Source organism: Cnephaeus nilssonii, assembly GCF_951640355.1.
Source record: "Cnephaeus nilssonii genome assembly, chromosome: 11".
In the NCBI taxonomy this organism is placed as follows: domain Eukaryota; kingdom Metazoa; phylum Chordata; class Mammalia; order Chiroptera; family Vespertilionidae; genus Cnephaeus; species Cnephaeus nilssonii.
Window position 1 is genome coordinate 12,954,170 of NC_137082.1, and position 16,380 is coordinate 12,970,549.

Consider the following 16,380-nt stretch of genomic DNA (forward strand, 5'->3'; position numbering starts at 1 on the left):
GCTTTTTTATCCACTCATCTACTGATGGGCACTTGGGCTGTTTCCAGATCTTAGGTATTATAAATAATGCTTCTATGAACATAGGGGTGCATATATTCTTTCTGATTGTTATTTCAGAATTCTTAGGATATATTCCCAGACATGAGATCACTGGGTCAAATAGCAGTTCTGTTTTTAATTTTTTGAGGAAACTCCATACTGTTTTCCACAGTCTGCATTCCCACCAGCTGGCTCAGCTGGAACTGTGTCCTAAACCACTTACATAGGCCCAGGGAACATTGACCAGAGGTCAGTGTACTAGGTTTCCCTTTTCTCCACATCCTTGCCAGTACTCATTGTTTGTTGATTTGTTGCTGGTGGTCATCCTGACAGGTGTGAGGTGGTACCTCATTGTAGTTTTAATTTACATCTCCCTGGTGATTAGTGATGTTGAGCATTTTTTTCATGTGTTTCTTGGTCATCTGTATGTCCTCTTTGGAAAAGTGTCTATTCAGGTCTTTTGCCTATTTTTTAATTGTATTGTTGAGCTATACAAGTTCTTTATATATTTTAGAAATTAATCCCTTATCAGGTGTATTGTTGGCAAATATGTTATCCCATACAGTGGGTTCCCTTTTCATCTGTTGATTGTTTCTTTTGCTGTGCAGAACATTTTTAGTTTGACATAGTCTGTTTGTTTATTCTTTCCTTTGTTTTTCTGGCCCTAGGAGATGTATTGGCAAAAATACTGCTACATGAGATATATGAGATTTTGCTGCCTATTTTCTTCTCAGATTTTTATGGTTTTGCGAAGTATATTTAAGTTGCTTATCCATTTTGAGTATATTCTTGTATATGGTATAAGTTGGTGGTCTGGTTTTATTTTTTTTCATGTACCTGTCCAGTTTTCTCAATACCATTTATTGAAGAGACTCTCTTTATTCCATTGTATGTGCTTGCCTCCTTTGTCAAATATTAATTGATCATAATAGCATGGGACAATTTCTGAACAGTCTCTGTTCTGTTCCATTAATCTATATGCCTGTTCTTGTGCCAGTACCAGGCTGTATTGATGACAATGGCCTTGTAGTATAGTTTGATATCTAGTATTGTGATCCCTCCAATTTTGTTCTTCTTCCTCAAGATTGCTAAGGCTATTTGGGGCCTTTATTATGTTCAAGTATAATCCTTCTGTTTCCACTTTGCTTAGAGTTTTTCTCAAAAATGGGTGCTGGATTTTGGAAAGAGGTTCTCTCTCACTTGCTCACTTTCTTCTCCCTCTGGTATCCCTATCAATGTTGTTACATTTCACACTGTGCCAAACTATCCTTAAACTGTCCTCTTGCTTTTTAATTATTCTTTCTTTTGCTGCTCTGACTGAGTGACTTATTTTCTATCTCACTGACCAACTCTCTGCTTGGTTCAGCCTACTAGTTATTCTTTCCAGTGTATTCTGTATTTCAGATACGACATTCTTAATTTTCGACCTATTATTTTTCATGGTTTCTATGTCATTTTTCGTGCTTTTGAGTATCCTTATAACCATTATTTTGAACTCTGTCTCTGATAAATTGCTTGCCTCCATTTCATTTAGCTCTTTTACTGGAGATTCCTCCTGCTTTTTCATTTGGGGCCTGTTTCTTTGTCTCCCCATTTTGGTTTTCTTTTTGTGTTTGATTCTGTGTATTAGATAGGACTGCTATGACTCCCAGTCTTCATGGGGTGGCCTTCTGTAGTAGGTGTCCTGTGGGACCCAGTGGTGCAATCTCCTTGATCTCCTGAGCTGGGTGCTCTAGGAATGTCTCTTGTGTTCGTTATTTGGGCCCTCCTATTGTAATTGGGTCTTGATTGATGTTGGCCCATTTGTGGGTGGGATCGACCTTCAGGCTGGCCGAATATGAAGCTCAACCCCACCCCTGGCATGCAAAGTGCTGGGCAGATACCATCTCGAGGTGTCTTGATGGGCTCAGAGGCACAGTCGTTAACCTTTCAGGCTGGGTGTCTATCAAGGTAAACCTTGATCACCATGAATGAGATGCTGTGCAGGGGCTGCCCCCCAAGGTGGGATTATTCCCAGCAGGGTCTGGAGCCTGCCAGGATTCCCCTTTGGATATGCCGTTTGTGTGGCTAACTGGATTGGCGTCTTGTGTGATTTGAGCTCTGTTTCTGATAAATTCAAAGCCAAACTCCTCAGTCTCTGTCAGAGACTCCAACTCTAGCCCCCCCTCTGGGGTCTCACTGCAGGTTCAGGCTGGGTACAGCCTGCAGTCTCCTCTTCAGTACCAGGTTCAGCCACCCTGGGCTCAGCGGGAGAGGTCAAGAGTCAAGAGTCTCCTGTTGAGGATGTCTGGGGCCCAGCCTGCAGGTGGGGACTCACACTTTGAATGACCTGCTGTGAGCTGCTCTCCCATCCCCCACAGAACTTCACCCAGCGGGGATATCCAGAACTTCACAGGCTGAACCAGGCAGTCTCCTGTTGGGAGTGGTGTCCGCAGCCTGCAGGAGTGGACGGGCACTGCCTCTCCTTCCTGGGTCTGGAGGTGAAACTCACAGGAAGCTCAGATCTGCCTCTCCACAGTGTAGTCACAGAGCTCAGCACTCGCCTGCTTGTCTCCCTGACAGAAGCCTCCTTTGGGGGGGATACAGTCCCCAAACCCCAGCTCCTCTGTGCCACCAAACCATGGAGGAGGGGCCAGGAAATCAGCCCTGCGCAGGACTCTGATCTCTCTGGGCGGCTGGTCTCCGCAAAGTGGGGCAGAAATTCCCAGCTCTGATTGGGCTGTGAACCCCGTAGTATGGGCCTAAAATCCCAGACCTGCACTGCTCCCCTGTGACCAGGTGGCTCCCACAGGTGGGTGAGGGGCTCCGGCCCTGTGCTCAATGTGGAAGAGACGTTCCTTCCCCCCACAAGCCACACAGATTAGTCACTGACGGGGGCTCTCTGCCCAGTGCCTTTCCAGAAAGTAGAGGGTCCCTCAAAGTCACTGCTGGGTGCAGCCCACAGACCCCTCCGCTGGACCCAAACACAGCCGCACAACCTCTCCAGCAGTCAGAGTCTGGAGCAAACTTCTCCGGCTGCGGCTGCTAACAGTAGGTGCGGTCCGAGTCTCCCAGGTGGACAGATCCCCCTGAATCCCTCTGCCCAATGCTACACAGACTCTTCCCGTCCCTGTTGCTCTGGGTTGGGGATCTCTGTGTGGGGTTGAGCCTCCACACTCCCAGGGGGAGGGAGCTTTTCAGCGGCAATATCTGTCCGGCCTGTCAGCCGCCACACCTGCTCGAGGGGGACTTTCCCTTTCTGCATCTCCATTCCTTATCAGTCTCTACGTGGCTTCTTCAGTGCTACCTAGGCACAGTATTTCAGATCAGCTACACTTCAGTTGGTTTTCAAGTTGATTGCTCTGTAGTTTAGCTGTAGATCTGGTCCATGGTTGGAAGAAAGTGCATGCAGTCTCCACTTTCATCTCCCTGGCAGTGTTTTTGATCACACCTGTCCCCGTAGGGAAAAGAAAGCCCCCTGGAACCGGGAATATACATACAAAGTAGAATGCGTGTAGAGGTACCCACGCATGTCTGTCTATGAGAGCCTGGGCCTGAACCAGCAGCAACGGCGTCACTGGGATCTGTTCGAGGGGAAATCTCAGGCCCGCCCAGATCTGCTCGCTCAGACTTCCAGTAGTTGTGGGCTCATAATCTGTGTGCTAAGAAGTCCTTTGGAGGTTCTGGGGGGGGGGATTTAGAAGTGCTGACTTAGTCCAACAAGAGAACTTCTTGAGGAACAAAGCCATGAAGACAGGAAGAGGTCTGTTCCCTCCCCTGGGCATGGGGCCAGCCTCGTGCCATTTAGACTCCATCATTGTCCTTTAGCTCAAGGGCTTGAATGGTCTGCCCACATCCAGAGCTGAGGTGCTTCTCTGCTCTGTGCTCTGGCTTAGGCTGCATGTATGCAAATATGAAGAGGACATCTGGCCCCTGCCCACAGAGGGACAGCAAGTGCAGACACCTCAATGAGTTAGAGGTCCAAGGGACGTGAAGTGCTCACTGCGAGCGTGAGAACGTGTAGGTCGGGACCTGCAGGAGAGTGGGCAGTAGGTGAGAGGCTGGGACACTGTGCCACAGAAAGGAAGAACCATGTGAAAGTCCCGAGGCTGGAAGGTGCTCACCAGAATCGGCACTGCCCTAGGGAGAGGCCGATCACTCGGGGTCTTGGTGGCCACTTGTCCAGCACCTCCGTATTCAAGGAAGGTACCCAGGGACACTGCACCTGGGCTCAGTGCCTTCCTGCCATTTGTCAGCCCTGGGAAGAGATGGACACAGGGCTTGTCTCGCTGGCCAGCCAGCAACACTCTGGGTGCTGTCCATCATGGGGCATGTCTTTCCCCTCCACCTTCTGCACCTTTGCCCTCCTGCTTGGCATAAAGCAGGCACAGGATGCCCTTCTTGGCTCCGTGGCACTGAGGGTCTAGGTTCGAAGTTGGACGGTCATGTGTTGGCAACCTTGGCTGCCATGGGAGCAGGTGATGTGGGTAGATGAGCCCCGGGTAAGGTGTTTTGAGGCCCTTCCTGTTGCTTCCTTGGCTCGGCCTTGGGCAGGTCACTGGACCACCTGTAGACTGTTTCCTAAGCTATACCTGAGCTGGCCACTTTCCAGGGTGACTCAGAAGGTCCACCTCAGGGCGGGAGAAGGTGTGTTGGAGCAGATTTCTCGGATAAGAGTGCACACCTGTCACCTGCAGTCTTCTCAGCACTGATCTGGGGTGGGGTTAAGGGTTTGCATCTGTGATGCCTGGAGCAGCCAGGGTCCAGCAAACACTCGTACGCATGGAAGCAACGCCCTGCTGCCGGACTCCTGCTCCGTGCGCAGCTTTAACTCGCCCTGTTTCTCCTCCAGCCCTTTCTCAGCATCTGTCCTCAGGTCAAGGAGCTGGGCATCCGAGGCTTGTCGTGACCTTCTTAGAGTCACTGCTTCCCACTCCATCAGGGCCGGGCAGTGGAGGGGGGACAGGACGCGCCCTTCTGAGGCATGGCTCCCGCCTTAGCTCCCAGGGGAGAGTGTGTCCTCAGCTGCTAATTGTTCAAGAGAAGTCAGAGATCCCTACCTTTAGTGGGAAAATTTGATTTATCAACTTCAGACCATTCTTTCTCTCTCTCTCTCTCTCTCTCTCTCTCTCTCTCTCTCTCTCTCTCTCTCTCTCTCACATTGATTTGGGCTTATTGTATAAATCCAGGTTCTACCACCAAGCCCCTTATTCTCAGTTTCTCATATTGTTTTTCCTCTTTTCTGTTTTTTTTTTAATTTCTTCTCTTCTATTTTTCTAATAATTCAAATAACTTTTCTGCACCAGTAATAGTATTAGTAACTTTTTTCCATGACATCTACCTCTTACTTAAGATTTTTGACATATAATTTGTATACCTGTCAGGAGCCAGGAAATTGAAATGAAATTTTTTTTATAAGAATAAAATAGCCCAAGAGGGGAAAATGTAATTCACACACACACACACACACACACACACACACACACACGCACACACAAACTAAACTGTGTAATATTTTCAAGTGAGTTCACCCTCTCAAGAATTATAGGAATCATATGATCTTTTGGTATCTCCCATAACTTTTGTCAGAACGGTTATCCCATTTAAAAGTCTCTAACTCATAGTATGGTATTTATCATTTGGCAATGTAGTACCTTATATTTATATAATGGTACTTGAACATTCAGTATTTCATTTGTTTCTGGTCATGGCCTCTTGCATTAGAGATAATAGCTCCCAGTTACTAGGAGGAGATTGATTTGAAGAAGATAAGTAACTGCCCCGAAGAGAAAAAACTCACACATTTTTATGCCTGGACATTGGGGTGACCTGAAGAGCAGGTGGACAGATGGCTGCTACCCCCAACAGCTATTTGTGATGTTCATTTCCCCTGCTGTTGGGGAGGTGAGCAACGAAAGGCTGGCTTCAAAGGCTGGCATTCCCAGCCACAGCTAAGCTCACCTTGAACAGGATGTCAGCAAATGAACATGATTTTACCAATCTTCAGGTTTACAGTAAACCGGAGGAACTGACCTCTTCTCTTTATGGGAAGGCATGTGACCTGAGCTTGAGTAAGAGCTGGGGGAGGGGAGCAGAGCCTTCCAGCAAACCGGCATTGCATTTCCCCATCATTGCAACACTCCTTGGAGCAGAGGCAGGTTTTAGGGTGCTGGCTGGACACCTGAGAAGGCATGTGGCTCCTTGGCCTGGACTGTGTGCATCTCTACCACACACGAGAGCCCCTTGCATGAACCTTGTGTTGCATCAGGAGCATCCCATCTGCATGAAATATTCTTTCCAGCAGCTCAGGCTGTGGTGCTCAGCCCCAGCTGCCCATTAGCACCACCCAGGGAGCCTTGAAACCACAAGGTCAACTGGGTCAGGGTCCCTGGGGGAGGCCCAGGTAACACCAATGCGTGGCTGGGCTTGAGACTACTGGTGTGAAGTACCTGCCTCAGATTGTCCACAGGGGATCACCCTAAACCTGTGAGATCGAATGTGTGTAGTTATTGTCTTGTTTTTTCCGGCTCTGACAATCACCCTTCTCCTTGCAAGGAAGTAGACACCTCACCTTTGATGCGGGAAGGGTCCACCTCATCAGCGAGGAGTGCAGGTCACAGCAAACCAGACCCTCCCCTGATTCAGACTCTGAGAACACCATGTCTGATGTTTGTTTACCTGTTTTTGTGCAGTCAACTGCTTGGATCAGCATGTTCAGAAGTCCCCGGAGAGTGTTGCCTTGATCTGGGAGCGAGACGAACCCGGAACTGAAGTGAGGATCACCTACAGGTACTGTGTGCTCCCTGACGGCAGGCATCTCGGTGCCCCCCGCCCCCCACGGGTCTCCTGGGCCTCTGTGTCTGCTGTAGACGCTGGCACCAGGTGCCTCTGCTGAGCTGTTTTCCAGAATTGCCCAGTTTGGAGGAGGCCTGGCTTTCCTGTTCACTTGGCAATGCTCATTGTCTTCAGATTCCCATAGAAGGAACTGGCTCTTTGGGAACAGCGATGATGAATGTCCAGGGCATTGGGGAGGCGGTTGGCACGGGTCTGTGAATGTGTGTCTGGTCCTGGGCAGGTGTCCCGGTTGTCTGAATATGAAGGAACATTGGGCATGTTCTCGCATCCCAGGAAAAGTAAGCATGAACGCGAGCTGAATGAAATACACGCTGACATAATTATTATAATTACTCTCAGTGCGCTCATAAGAGTGGGACCAAAAATAAAATCAAGACTTTTAAAGAGGGGATACACATGACATTTGTATTCTTTGGCTCCTTAAATTCTTCACATTTTCTTTTTTTTTTTTTTTTAAATTTCTTTATTGATTAAGGTGTCACATATTTGTCCTCATCCCCCCATTCCCATCCCACACCCCTCCCCATGGATGCCCCAACCCTCTGTTGAACTTAAGCATTGGTTAGGCTCATATGCATGCACACAAGACCTTTGGTTGATCTCTTCCCGCTCCCCCCACCCTCCCCTATCCTCCCTCTGAGGCCCGATAGTCCGATCGATGCCTCCTTGTTTCTGGTTCTGTTCTTGTTCATCAGTCTATGTTGTTCATCATTTCCCCTAGATGAGCGAGATCATGTGTCACTAGAGATGTACTTATAAGAATTGAATGTGCGACGAGCAATAATAGTTATGCTGACAGGCAAATGAATCAGTCTGTAGTGAGTTTCTTTCTGGTCCAACAGTTCTTTTGAGACCCAATATCAATGTCCACCAGTTCCTTATGAGTACATGTCAGCACTGACCCCTCAGCTCTGGATGGTGGACAAATGGTGGTAATGCAGGTCCGACTCCCTCTGGTTTGGTCTCGGCCAGATCCAGGGGCACGGCTTCACCCGGATCCAGGGGCCCACGGCCTCACCCGGACCCGGGATCCAGCCTCACCCGGATCTAGGGGCCCACGGCCTCACCCGGACCCGGGATCCAGCCTCACCCGGATCTAGGGGCACACGGCCTCGCCCAGACCCAGGGGCGCGTGGCCTCTCCCAGACCCAGGGTCGCGTGGCCTCACCCGGATCCAGGGGCCCACGGCCTCACCCGGACCCGGGACCCAGGCTCACCCGGATCCAGAGGCCCACGGCCTCACCCGGACCCGGGGCCAGGCTCACCCGGATCCAGGGGCCCACGGCCTCACCCGGACCCGGGACCCAGGCTCACCCGGATCCAGGGGCCCACGGCCTCACCCGGACCCGGGACCCAGGCTCACCCGGATCCAGGGGCCCACGGCCTCACCCGGACCCGGGACCCAGGCTCACCCGGATCCAGGGGCCCACGGCCTCACCCGGACCCGGGACCCAGGCTCACCCGGATCCAGGGGCCCACGGCCTCACCCGGATCCAGGGGCACACGGCCTCGCCCAGACCCAGGATTCAGCCTCACCCGGACCCAGGGGCGCATGGCCTTGCCCGGACCCAGGGGCACGTGGCCTCACCCGGACCCGGGGCCCAGCCTCACCCTGACCCAGTTCCCAGCCTCATCCGGACCCAGGGGCACGCGGCTTCACCCGGATCCGGGACCCAGCGGGGTTTCATCTTCTTGATCCCAATTCCTGTTGGTCAATTCCCTCTCAGCAATTCCTTCGGCCATTTTCTCAGAGTTCCAGGGCAGCCACCGCAGAACTCGTTGGGCGGCGGGCTCGGCGAAGCTCCGGTGTGCCCGGTGTGCGGCGGCGGGCTGGTCCGGGGTGGCTGCGTTGGCCCTTGGGTCTGCAGCGGTGGCCGGTCGCCGAGCGTGCGCACCTGGCCGCTTCCGGGGTGTTGAGATTCTTGAAGGACTCGGAGGTCAGCAAGCGCGTAGTCTCCCACCCCATGTCTCCCAGGGGCTCGTCTGTCCGTGCTCGGCAGCGAGTGAAGCCTTCCCCTCAGCCGGAGACCGCTGGGGGAACTGCGCCGAGCACGATCCAGGCCACCATTGTGTCGCCTGAGCCGTAGTTTTTAAAGTGTGGTCTTTGGGTCACCGGCATCAGCTTCATCCCGCGTACCCCTCTCTTTTATTCTAGTTGTAGAGCATCTGCTCAGTCAGCCCTCCGGTGGTTCTGGATGGTGTCTGCTCTGCTCTCCCGTTGTAGTCTCAAAATTGTTGTGGTAGGCAGCAATCAGGCTTCTGCCCTATGCCTCCATCTTGGTCCTTGTTTGTATAGTTAAGTCTTGATTGTTGTTGGTGTCACTGGGAGGAATTGTCCTCCAGGCCAATTGGTCGTGCGGACCCTCTGTGTCTATAAAGGAAGAGTTGCTGTGCGGGAGACACGTTTTTGGGCCGGGTCATGGTGCAGCAAGGCTTTGGCGCTCACTGCGTCTGCCTCTTGAATGTGTCCCTTATGGGAGTGGTTGAAATCTGGTGTCATCTCACACCGACCACTAGAAGCCTTCGTTTCTGGGTCTCCAATGGAGTGTAGGTCAGCTACTGCCTGTGGCCCCTCAGCATGAATTACAGCATCCCTTATATTCGTGACCTGTTTCGGTGTCTTCCCCTTTTGGCTGCCTCCCTATCGCTCAGCTTCCCCACTCTCCCTAGGTGGTCGCTCTTGATACTCCCCTTTGTGGGCTGAGTGCAAAGTCTTGGTGTTGTTAAGCCTTGATTGCTGTTGGTACATTGGGAGGATGTGACCTCCAGTCCAATTGGCTGTGAGGATCAGCTGTGTCTATGCCGGGAGACAGCCCCATTCAACTAGACTTGCAAAATTGTAAAAGCCTCTGTGTTCAGCTTGGATGGGGCGGAGTTACAGGGCGGAGCCTACCGCCTTGGCTTCCCATCAGCCCCGCCCTATGAGGTTCCTGTGTCCCTCTGTACTCCCAGCAAACACCTCTGAGAGAAAAGCGCCCTGGAGTTTCGCGCGCTGTCAAACAGTCTAGTCTCTCCCCCAATGAATCTGGATTCCCAGATTCTCGCCCGGAGCTGGGTTTCCGTGTAGTCAGAATTGGGGCTCACCGCAGTCTGGCGCTTTTGTCTCCTTCCCTCCAGGGTGACTCAGCGGCACAGTCAGCAGCCCATCCTCCGCGCACAATCCCCTGCGCGCCTCCGGTGCTCTGCTCTTCGCCGCCTCTCTGCACCTCTGCCCCACAGCCCAGCTTTCCCCAGTATGAGCCTGGCTTCCCCGGGTCTTTCCCGGAACTGGGGTTCAGTGCAGTTGGAACTGGGGGTTCAGCACAGTCCGGAGCCCTTGTCTCCCTCCCGCTAGGGCAATCCAGCGGCACAGGCAACAGACCCTCCTCTGCGCACATTCCCGTGCGCGGCTCCGGCGCAACTCCTCCGTGTCTCCGCCCCACAGCCCAGACTCCCCCAGCATGAGCCCGGCTTCCCAGGGTTTCGCCCGGAACTGGGGTTCAGTGCAGTCGGAGCTGGGGTTCAGCACAATCTGGCGCTTTTATCTCCTTCCCGCCAGAGAACGCCAGCCAGGCCGTCAGCCGCCCCTTCCTCTCCGGCTCCGTCTTCCCCGCACGCGCGCGGGCTCGTGTCTCCGCCCGTGTCTCCATACCTCAAGCTTTTACGGCTTCCCTGATTTTCCTTGTGGTCCTCTCTTTCCTTCTAATTGTGGGCATTTCAGTCAGCCAGCTTTCCTGTGGTTCTGGATGATGTCCGTTTTGATTTTTAGTTGTGTTTTTGAAATTGTTGTGCCCGGCTGTAGGTTAGGTGTTTAACCTATGCCGCCATCTTGGTTTCTCCAAATTCTTCACATTTTCTAAGTGCCAAGCACCCTTCTGGATATTGTGTGTGTGTGTTGAGGAGTTTGAACAAACCCGCTGTCCAGGAAGAGTACTGGCCTCCTGACAGAGCTGCCTCCTGTGGGGACAGCCTTGCCTGGGGTCTTTGTCCGTCACTGCAGGGCACTGGCTCTCCTTTCCCCGGGGGTAAATCCCTTTGGCTAAAGTCTCGAGGTCCCTCGGGTTCCCTGTACAGTACCGACGATGAATCTAAGTTGTGTCCTTTAAATCACCCCCACTCTCCACTCCCCATCAAGGAGTCACGAGCACGATGATGGTCCTGGTGGGTGTCCTACGGCTTTTTAAAAAAATATATTTTATTGATTTTTTACAGAGAGGAAAGGAGAGGGACAGAGAGCTAGAAACATGGATGAGAGAGAAACATCGACCAGCTGCCTCTTGCACACCTCCTACCAGGGATGTGCCCGCAACCAATGTACATGCCCTTGACCGGAATCGAACCTGGGACCTTTCAGTCCGCAGACCGACGCTCTATCCACTGAGCCAAACCGGTTTCGGCTGTCCTATGGCTTTTTATGTGCAATCATTCAGCACATTTCATCGTGTGCCACTGTACCACACAGTCCCCAAGCACAGAGCGGTGTGGCTGGGCGGTCTGAGGAGGTGACATTTAAGCTGAGGTCTATTGATGAGAAGCAGCAGCCATGCCCAACTGGCATGGCTCAGTGGTCAGAGCATGAACCAGGAGGTCACAGTTTGATTTCTGGTCCGGGCACATGCTCGGGTTGTGGGCTCGATCCCCAGTCGGGGGCATGCAGGAGGCAGCCGATCGATGATTCTCATTATTGATGTTTCTCTCTCTCTCTCCCTCTCCCTTCCTCTCTGAAATCAATAAAAAAAATATTTTTTTTGAAAGAAGCAGCAGCCATGAGAAGAATGGGGTAAGAACTTCCCAGGCCAATTCAGAACCCTGGGGGTCCTTATTCAGCGTAGGTCCCCGGGAACAGAAAGAAGGTGGCTGGGGTGATGGGATGGGGGAATGGGGTGGGAGGAAGGTTCGGAGAAGCAGGTCCAGACCCAGGGGCCTGAGAACAGCAGTTCCTCTCCTGCCACTTGGGTGACTGAGCAGAGGGGTGGGGGGGAGGCACTGGGCACCTCTAGTTTCCCGTTTGTTTCTTGAACTGGGGACTTATCACCAAAGATGGTAACATTTGCCAAAAATGGGATAAAACTACTCAGGTTGACCTTTGGGTGCAGCAAACTGACGTTTGTTAATCTGCTGCAGCTTCCAGTGGGCACTGCCCTACGGGTCCTCTCCTGTTTTTTTACCAAGACCCTCAGCAGCCACAGCCCCTCATGGCCTTTCCAGCCTCTGCATCGACCTGTCTCCCACGGGCCGAGCCGAGAGCCTAAACAGATAAATCTCAGGCCCCATCAGACAACTGAGGCAGGTCCCAGGACACGTGTGCACACTAGAGATTAGAGAGCGCTGCTCCAGTAGACAGATCGGCTCCACTGTTCTTTACCATTATTGGCCCATCTCGAGGGATGTGCGATTTGTTAGTAAAAAGAGCAAGGCTCTGTGGGTGGGGGTGGAGGAGCCTACCATGTGGATGCTGGAGATAAAGTGGTTCAGCCACAGACTGAATTCCTTCCATCGCTGCCTGAGGCGTGCCTGGATCCTGGGGCAGGGGCGGGTGGGCGAGGGGTCACATCTCCTGGCTGGGCATCGCCTGTGCACACACCGAGTGGGTGTTCAGCAGTGTTCGACAGTCTGAGAGCTGGGCTCAGGCTGGCCTTTGGAGATGTGTGGTTTAATTGTAAACCTCGGGGAATTTTCAGGACCGCAGCCAGCGTGTTAAAGCTGAGGATAACTTTAGTTCCACTTCACCAAAGTAACCTTGGGCAAGTGGCAAACTTATAAGTGCAGGCCACCTATTCTCTCTCCAAAAATATGGAGATTTAGCCCAGAACAGCTTTATATACTTTAGCTATCTTAGCACCAGATGGCTATTACTATTTACTGTTTGAGTAAAAAGTGTATGTACAGGTTGTCTAAAAGTGCAGCTAGTTTTTGAGAGACTTGGGTTATTGTTTTCCTGGTCATTTTTGACATAGGTTTTCTTTCTGTCCCCTCGGAGTAAAGCCACCTAGACCCTGGTGCTGGCTGACCTGCCAGCGTAAAAACTGCCACTAAAATAAAGTGCTCCCCGTGGTGGCACCCAGATGCCCCAGGATGGCCACAAGCCCAAAGATCAAGTTCTGGATTCATAGCCTGGGCCCTTAAGGAAACACGTGGGGGTTGCTGGTGGCAGTGCAGTTTCTTGGGGACCATGCCCACTTGTCGGCCTCAAGCTTGGGCGAATGTCTCATTCCTCAGGTGCCCAAAGCCTCTCACTCCTGAATTTTTTGGACGAGGCACATTTCTGAAGAATCATTGTAGAGTTTGTTAACAAACCAACAGCTCCTGCCCCAATAACTATTGGCAACACCTTTTTCCCACTCACGAGAATTGCCACTGTTTTCCATATGTGTGGGCAGACATACATGTACATGCCCACGTGTGTGTGTGTACACACACCACTTGTACTTGCACATATACATTTTAATCGTGCTCATTCTCCATTCTCCAAGTATGTTTTTGTTGTTGTTGTTAATCCTCACCTAAGGATATTTTTCCCTTTTTTTTAGAGAGAGTGAAAGGGGAGAGAGAGAGAGAGAGAGAGAGAGAGAGAGAGAGAGAGAGAGAGAGAGAGACATCTATTGATTGCCTCCTGCACACACCCAGACTGGGGCCGGGGATTGAACCTGCAACCCAGGTACAGGCCCTTGACTGGGAATAGAACCACGACCCTTGGTGCCTGGGCTGACGCCCTAACCACTGAGCCACATCGGCCAGGACGCCAGGTGTTTTTATAAGCTGCTCTTTGTGTCGAATGATCTGTCCTGGAAACATTCTCCAGGTTTCAGGCACAGCCTCCTGCTCTGTTAGTATTGCCTGTGATTACTTAGCTGTTGCCTTCCACTGTCTACTATTCTGAAGACGGGTTGTATTTGTCACCTTATCTCCCTCGGGTGGGAGAGGCCTGGCAGGTCAGCTTTGGGAACCGACCTGCCAGGAGGCCCCGTGTCCTATTCCTGCCCCCACCCCTCCTGCCCGTCAGGCCCTGCTTTCTGGGACACCGGCTGGCACCGGTTCCGAGGCACACCCTGCCGATGGGCCAAGGCTGCAGGAGGGGTGCTCCTCAGCAGTGCGCTAGGCCTGTGCTGCCATCTGCCTCTGGTAGGAGAGCCCCTCTGGCTGTGGTTTTCCGCGCTCCCTCCTGGAGAAGTATAGTGCTCGCTTCATTTCTGAAGTGAAGGGGCAGGAAGGCGTTGCTTGGCAGGGATCAGCCTGGGATAGTCCGCACACATCTCTCCCTCTCCCAGGAAAGCAAACCCCTCTTGCACTGCCTGAGGCTGGCCACAGGAGCTCTCCAGCCTGTGCCTGTTTTACACGATTGCCCTTCACCTGTAGTTCTGGTTGGCAGATTTCAGAGGCCCTGGGGGATGGGGATGTGGAGAAACACAGATCCGTTTTCTTCAGATCCGTTTTCTTCAGGACAGTCGTGGCGGGGTCTCAGGTAGATTCAGACCCATGGTGTGCGTGGGTGCCCAGAAACAGGAGAGAGCAGGCTGTGGGTGCCACGCTGAGAGTATTTACCAAAGCTTTTAACCAGCTCATCTTTTGCCTGAGGTTCTTTATTTTTATTTTTTAACATATTTTTATTGATTTCAGAGAGGCAGGGAGATGGAGAGAGAGAGAGAGAGAGAGAGAGAGAGAGAGAGAGAGAGAGAGAGAGAGAACATCAATGATGAGAGAGACCATTGATTGGCTGCCTCCTGCATGCCCCCCACTGGGGATTGAGCCTGCACCCAGGCATGTGACCGGAATCGAACCTGGGACCCTTCAGTCTGCAGGCCAACGCTCTATCCACTGAGCCAAACCAGCTAGGGCAGCCTGAGGTTCTTTAAAGAGGGCTCTGAGCTTGAACCCGAGTCCAGATGTGACCCTTGTAATTAGCTGTAACAGGTTTTAACACAGCATCCTCATCTGTCACACAGGGATTAGAGACCAGTCCCGTTCCGATGCTAGTGGGTGTGGGGCAGCGCATAGCGTCATGCCCAGTGTTGTAAAACACAGAGTAGCAGAGCTGGGCATCTATGCTGCTCCAGGCAGGGCAGGCGTCCTCTCGTGTGTCTGCCCCTCCCACCGCAGCACCCTCTCCCCCCCCCCCCCCCGCCCCCCCCCCCCCCCCCGCCCTGTAGAGCTGAGTGTAGTTTTCACTGCGAGTCAAGCCCCTGGAGAGGAGGATTTCTGTGGTTGTTCCATCGGGGCCTTTTTATTGGGGAGGGCCTCTCCACAGTGAGGAGCTGGGGGGCATAGGGCCCTCCTCCACCCTGCCTGCCTCAGAGCTCAGGTGCCCGGGGATGGCTTTCTCCCTGGCTGTGCTGGGCCAAGCATTGGGCACCATTGAGACGTGATGCAGCCCAGGGCTTAGTGCGGGGAGGGCCCAGGAATATCAGATGGGGCCTGGCCCTGTGGAGCGCCCCTCTGTCCGAGGCAGCTAGACCAGCACACATGGGCAGAAGGAGTGAACAGGCTTGCAGCCTAGAAGCACCTCCCCCAGAGGCTGGTTTGTGACCTTCCTGGGTGTCTTCAAACTTGGCCACTTATTAAGGTCACAGAAGTGGCCGGTCCTTGTGGGCGCCAGGGGAAGGAAGCAGGAAGTCTCACCATGATTGAGAAGGCTCTGGGGAAGTCCTGTGGAGGGCTGGGTTTTGGGAGGCAGAGGAAGGGGAGGCGTGATGGTGGAGGCAGAGTGGGTAGTGATATGCGAGCACACTGTTGGCTGAGGCAGCCAGCGTGGGTGGAGATGGGAGGCCTGTGTTCCGCGCGCTCCGTCCCCTGGCTGTGTGTGTGACCTTAAGCAAATCACTCCAGCTTTTTGACCCTCAGTTTTCTCATCTGGAAAATGGAAACACACTTCTCCTCCACTAGGTGGCTGAGTGTTAGCAGGACATGGGGGCTCAAAGCCCAGAACAGTATCTGGGAGGATGAGGGTCCGTTTAGCTGTAGGTTGGGGCCAGTTGAAGGGAGGTCAGCAGAGGATTTCAGATTTGACATTGGGGAGGGGACAGGGTGGCCCCATGGCTGCTGGAGCTGGGAGGATAGGGCTGCATTTCCAGGGCGAGGACTTCAACTCAGGAGAACAAGCACGCCAGCTAACAGGCTTCCCCTCCACCTTCTCCTGTGCCTGACCCTTGCACCTTGCTCTTCTTCTCACCCCCAAATAATTACCTCAGTAAGCAGATCCTTTATTAAAATATTGGGGCAATTGAGGGGAGGATCATAAACTGGCATAATGAGGTTGATGGGTGTGGTGACTGGTCACTTGTCGCACAGGTCAAAGTTGGTGTGTTCACTGGGCTCCCCTGGGTAGGGCAGAGAGGCCAGGGCTTCCGTCCGTATGGTGTCCCAGCTTCTAGCCTGAGAGGAAGCTGACCACCAGAATCCCGTAGAAACCGGTGTTCCTTGGGTCCTGCTGGCTTTAAAGACTTTCCTTAAGACTTTGGCTCCTGGTGTTGAAGTGGAAGTGTTTGAACCTTTCTGAACATGACCACTTTTTTTTCTTTGTCCCTCTTTTGG

The 16,380-nt window shown here is 52.6% G+C and overlaps 1 protein-coding gene across 2 annotated transcripts in view; it reads left to right on the plus strand.

Annotated features, from left to right (window-relative positions):
* Positions 1 to 16,380, plus strand: part of ACSS1 (acyl-CoA synthetase short chain family member 1) — a 61,772-nt gene that overhangs the window by 6,403 nt on the left and 38,989 nt on the right. For both annotated transcript variants that reach the window (XM_079785005.1, XM_079785006.1), the window contains exon 2: positions 6,711 to 6,807. In XM_079785005.1, the coding sequence (XP_079641131.1) occupies positions 6,711 to 6,807 (97 nt within the window). The remainder of the gene's footprint in view (positions 1 to 6,710; positions 6,808 to 16,380) is intronic.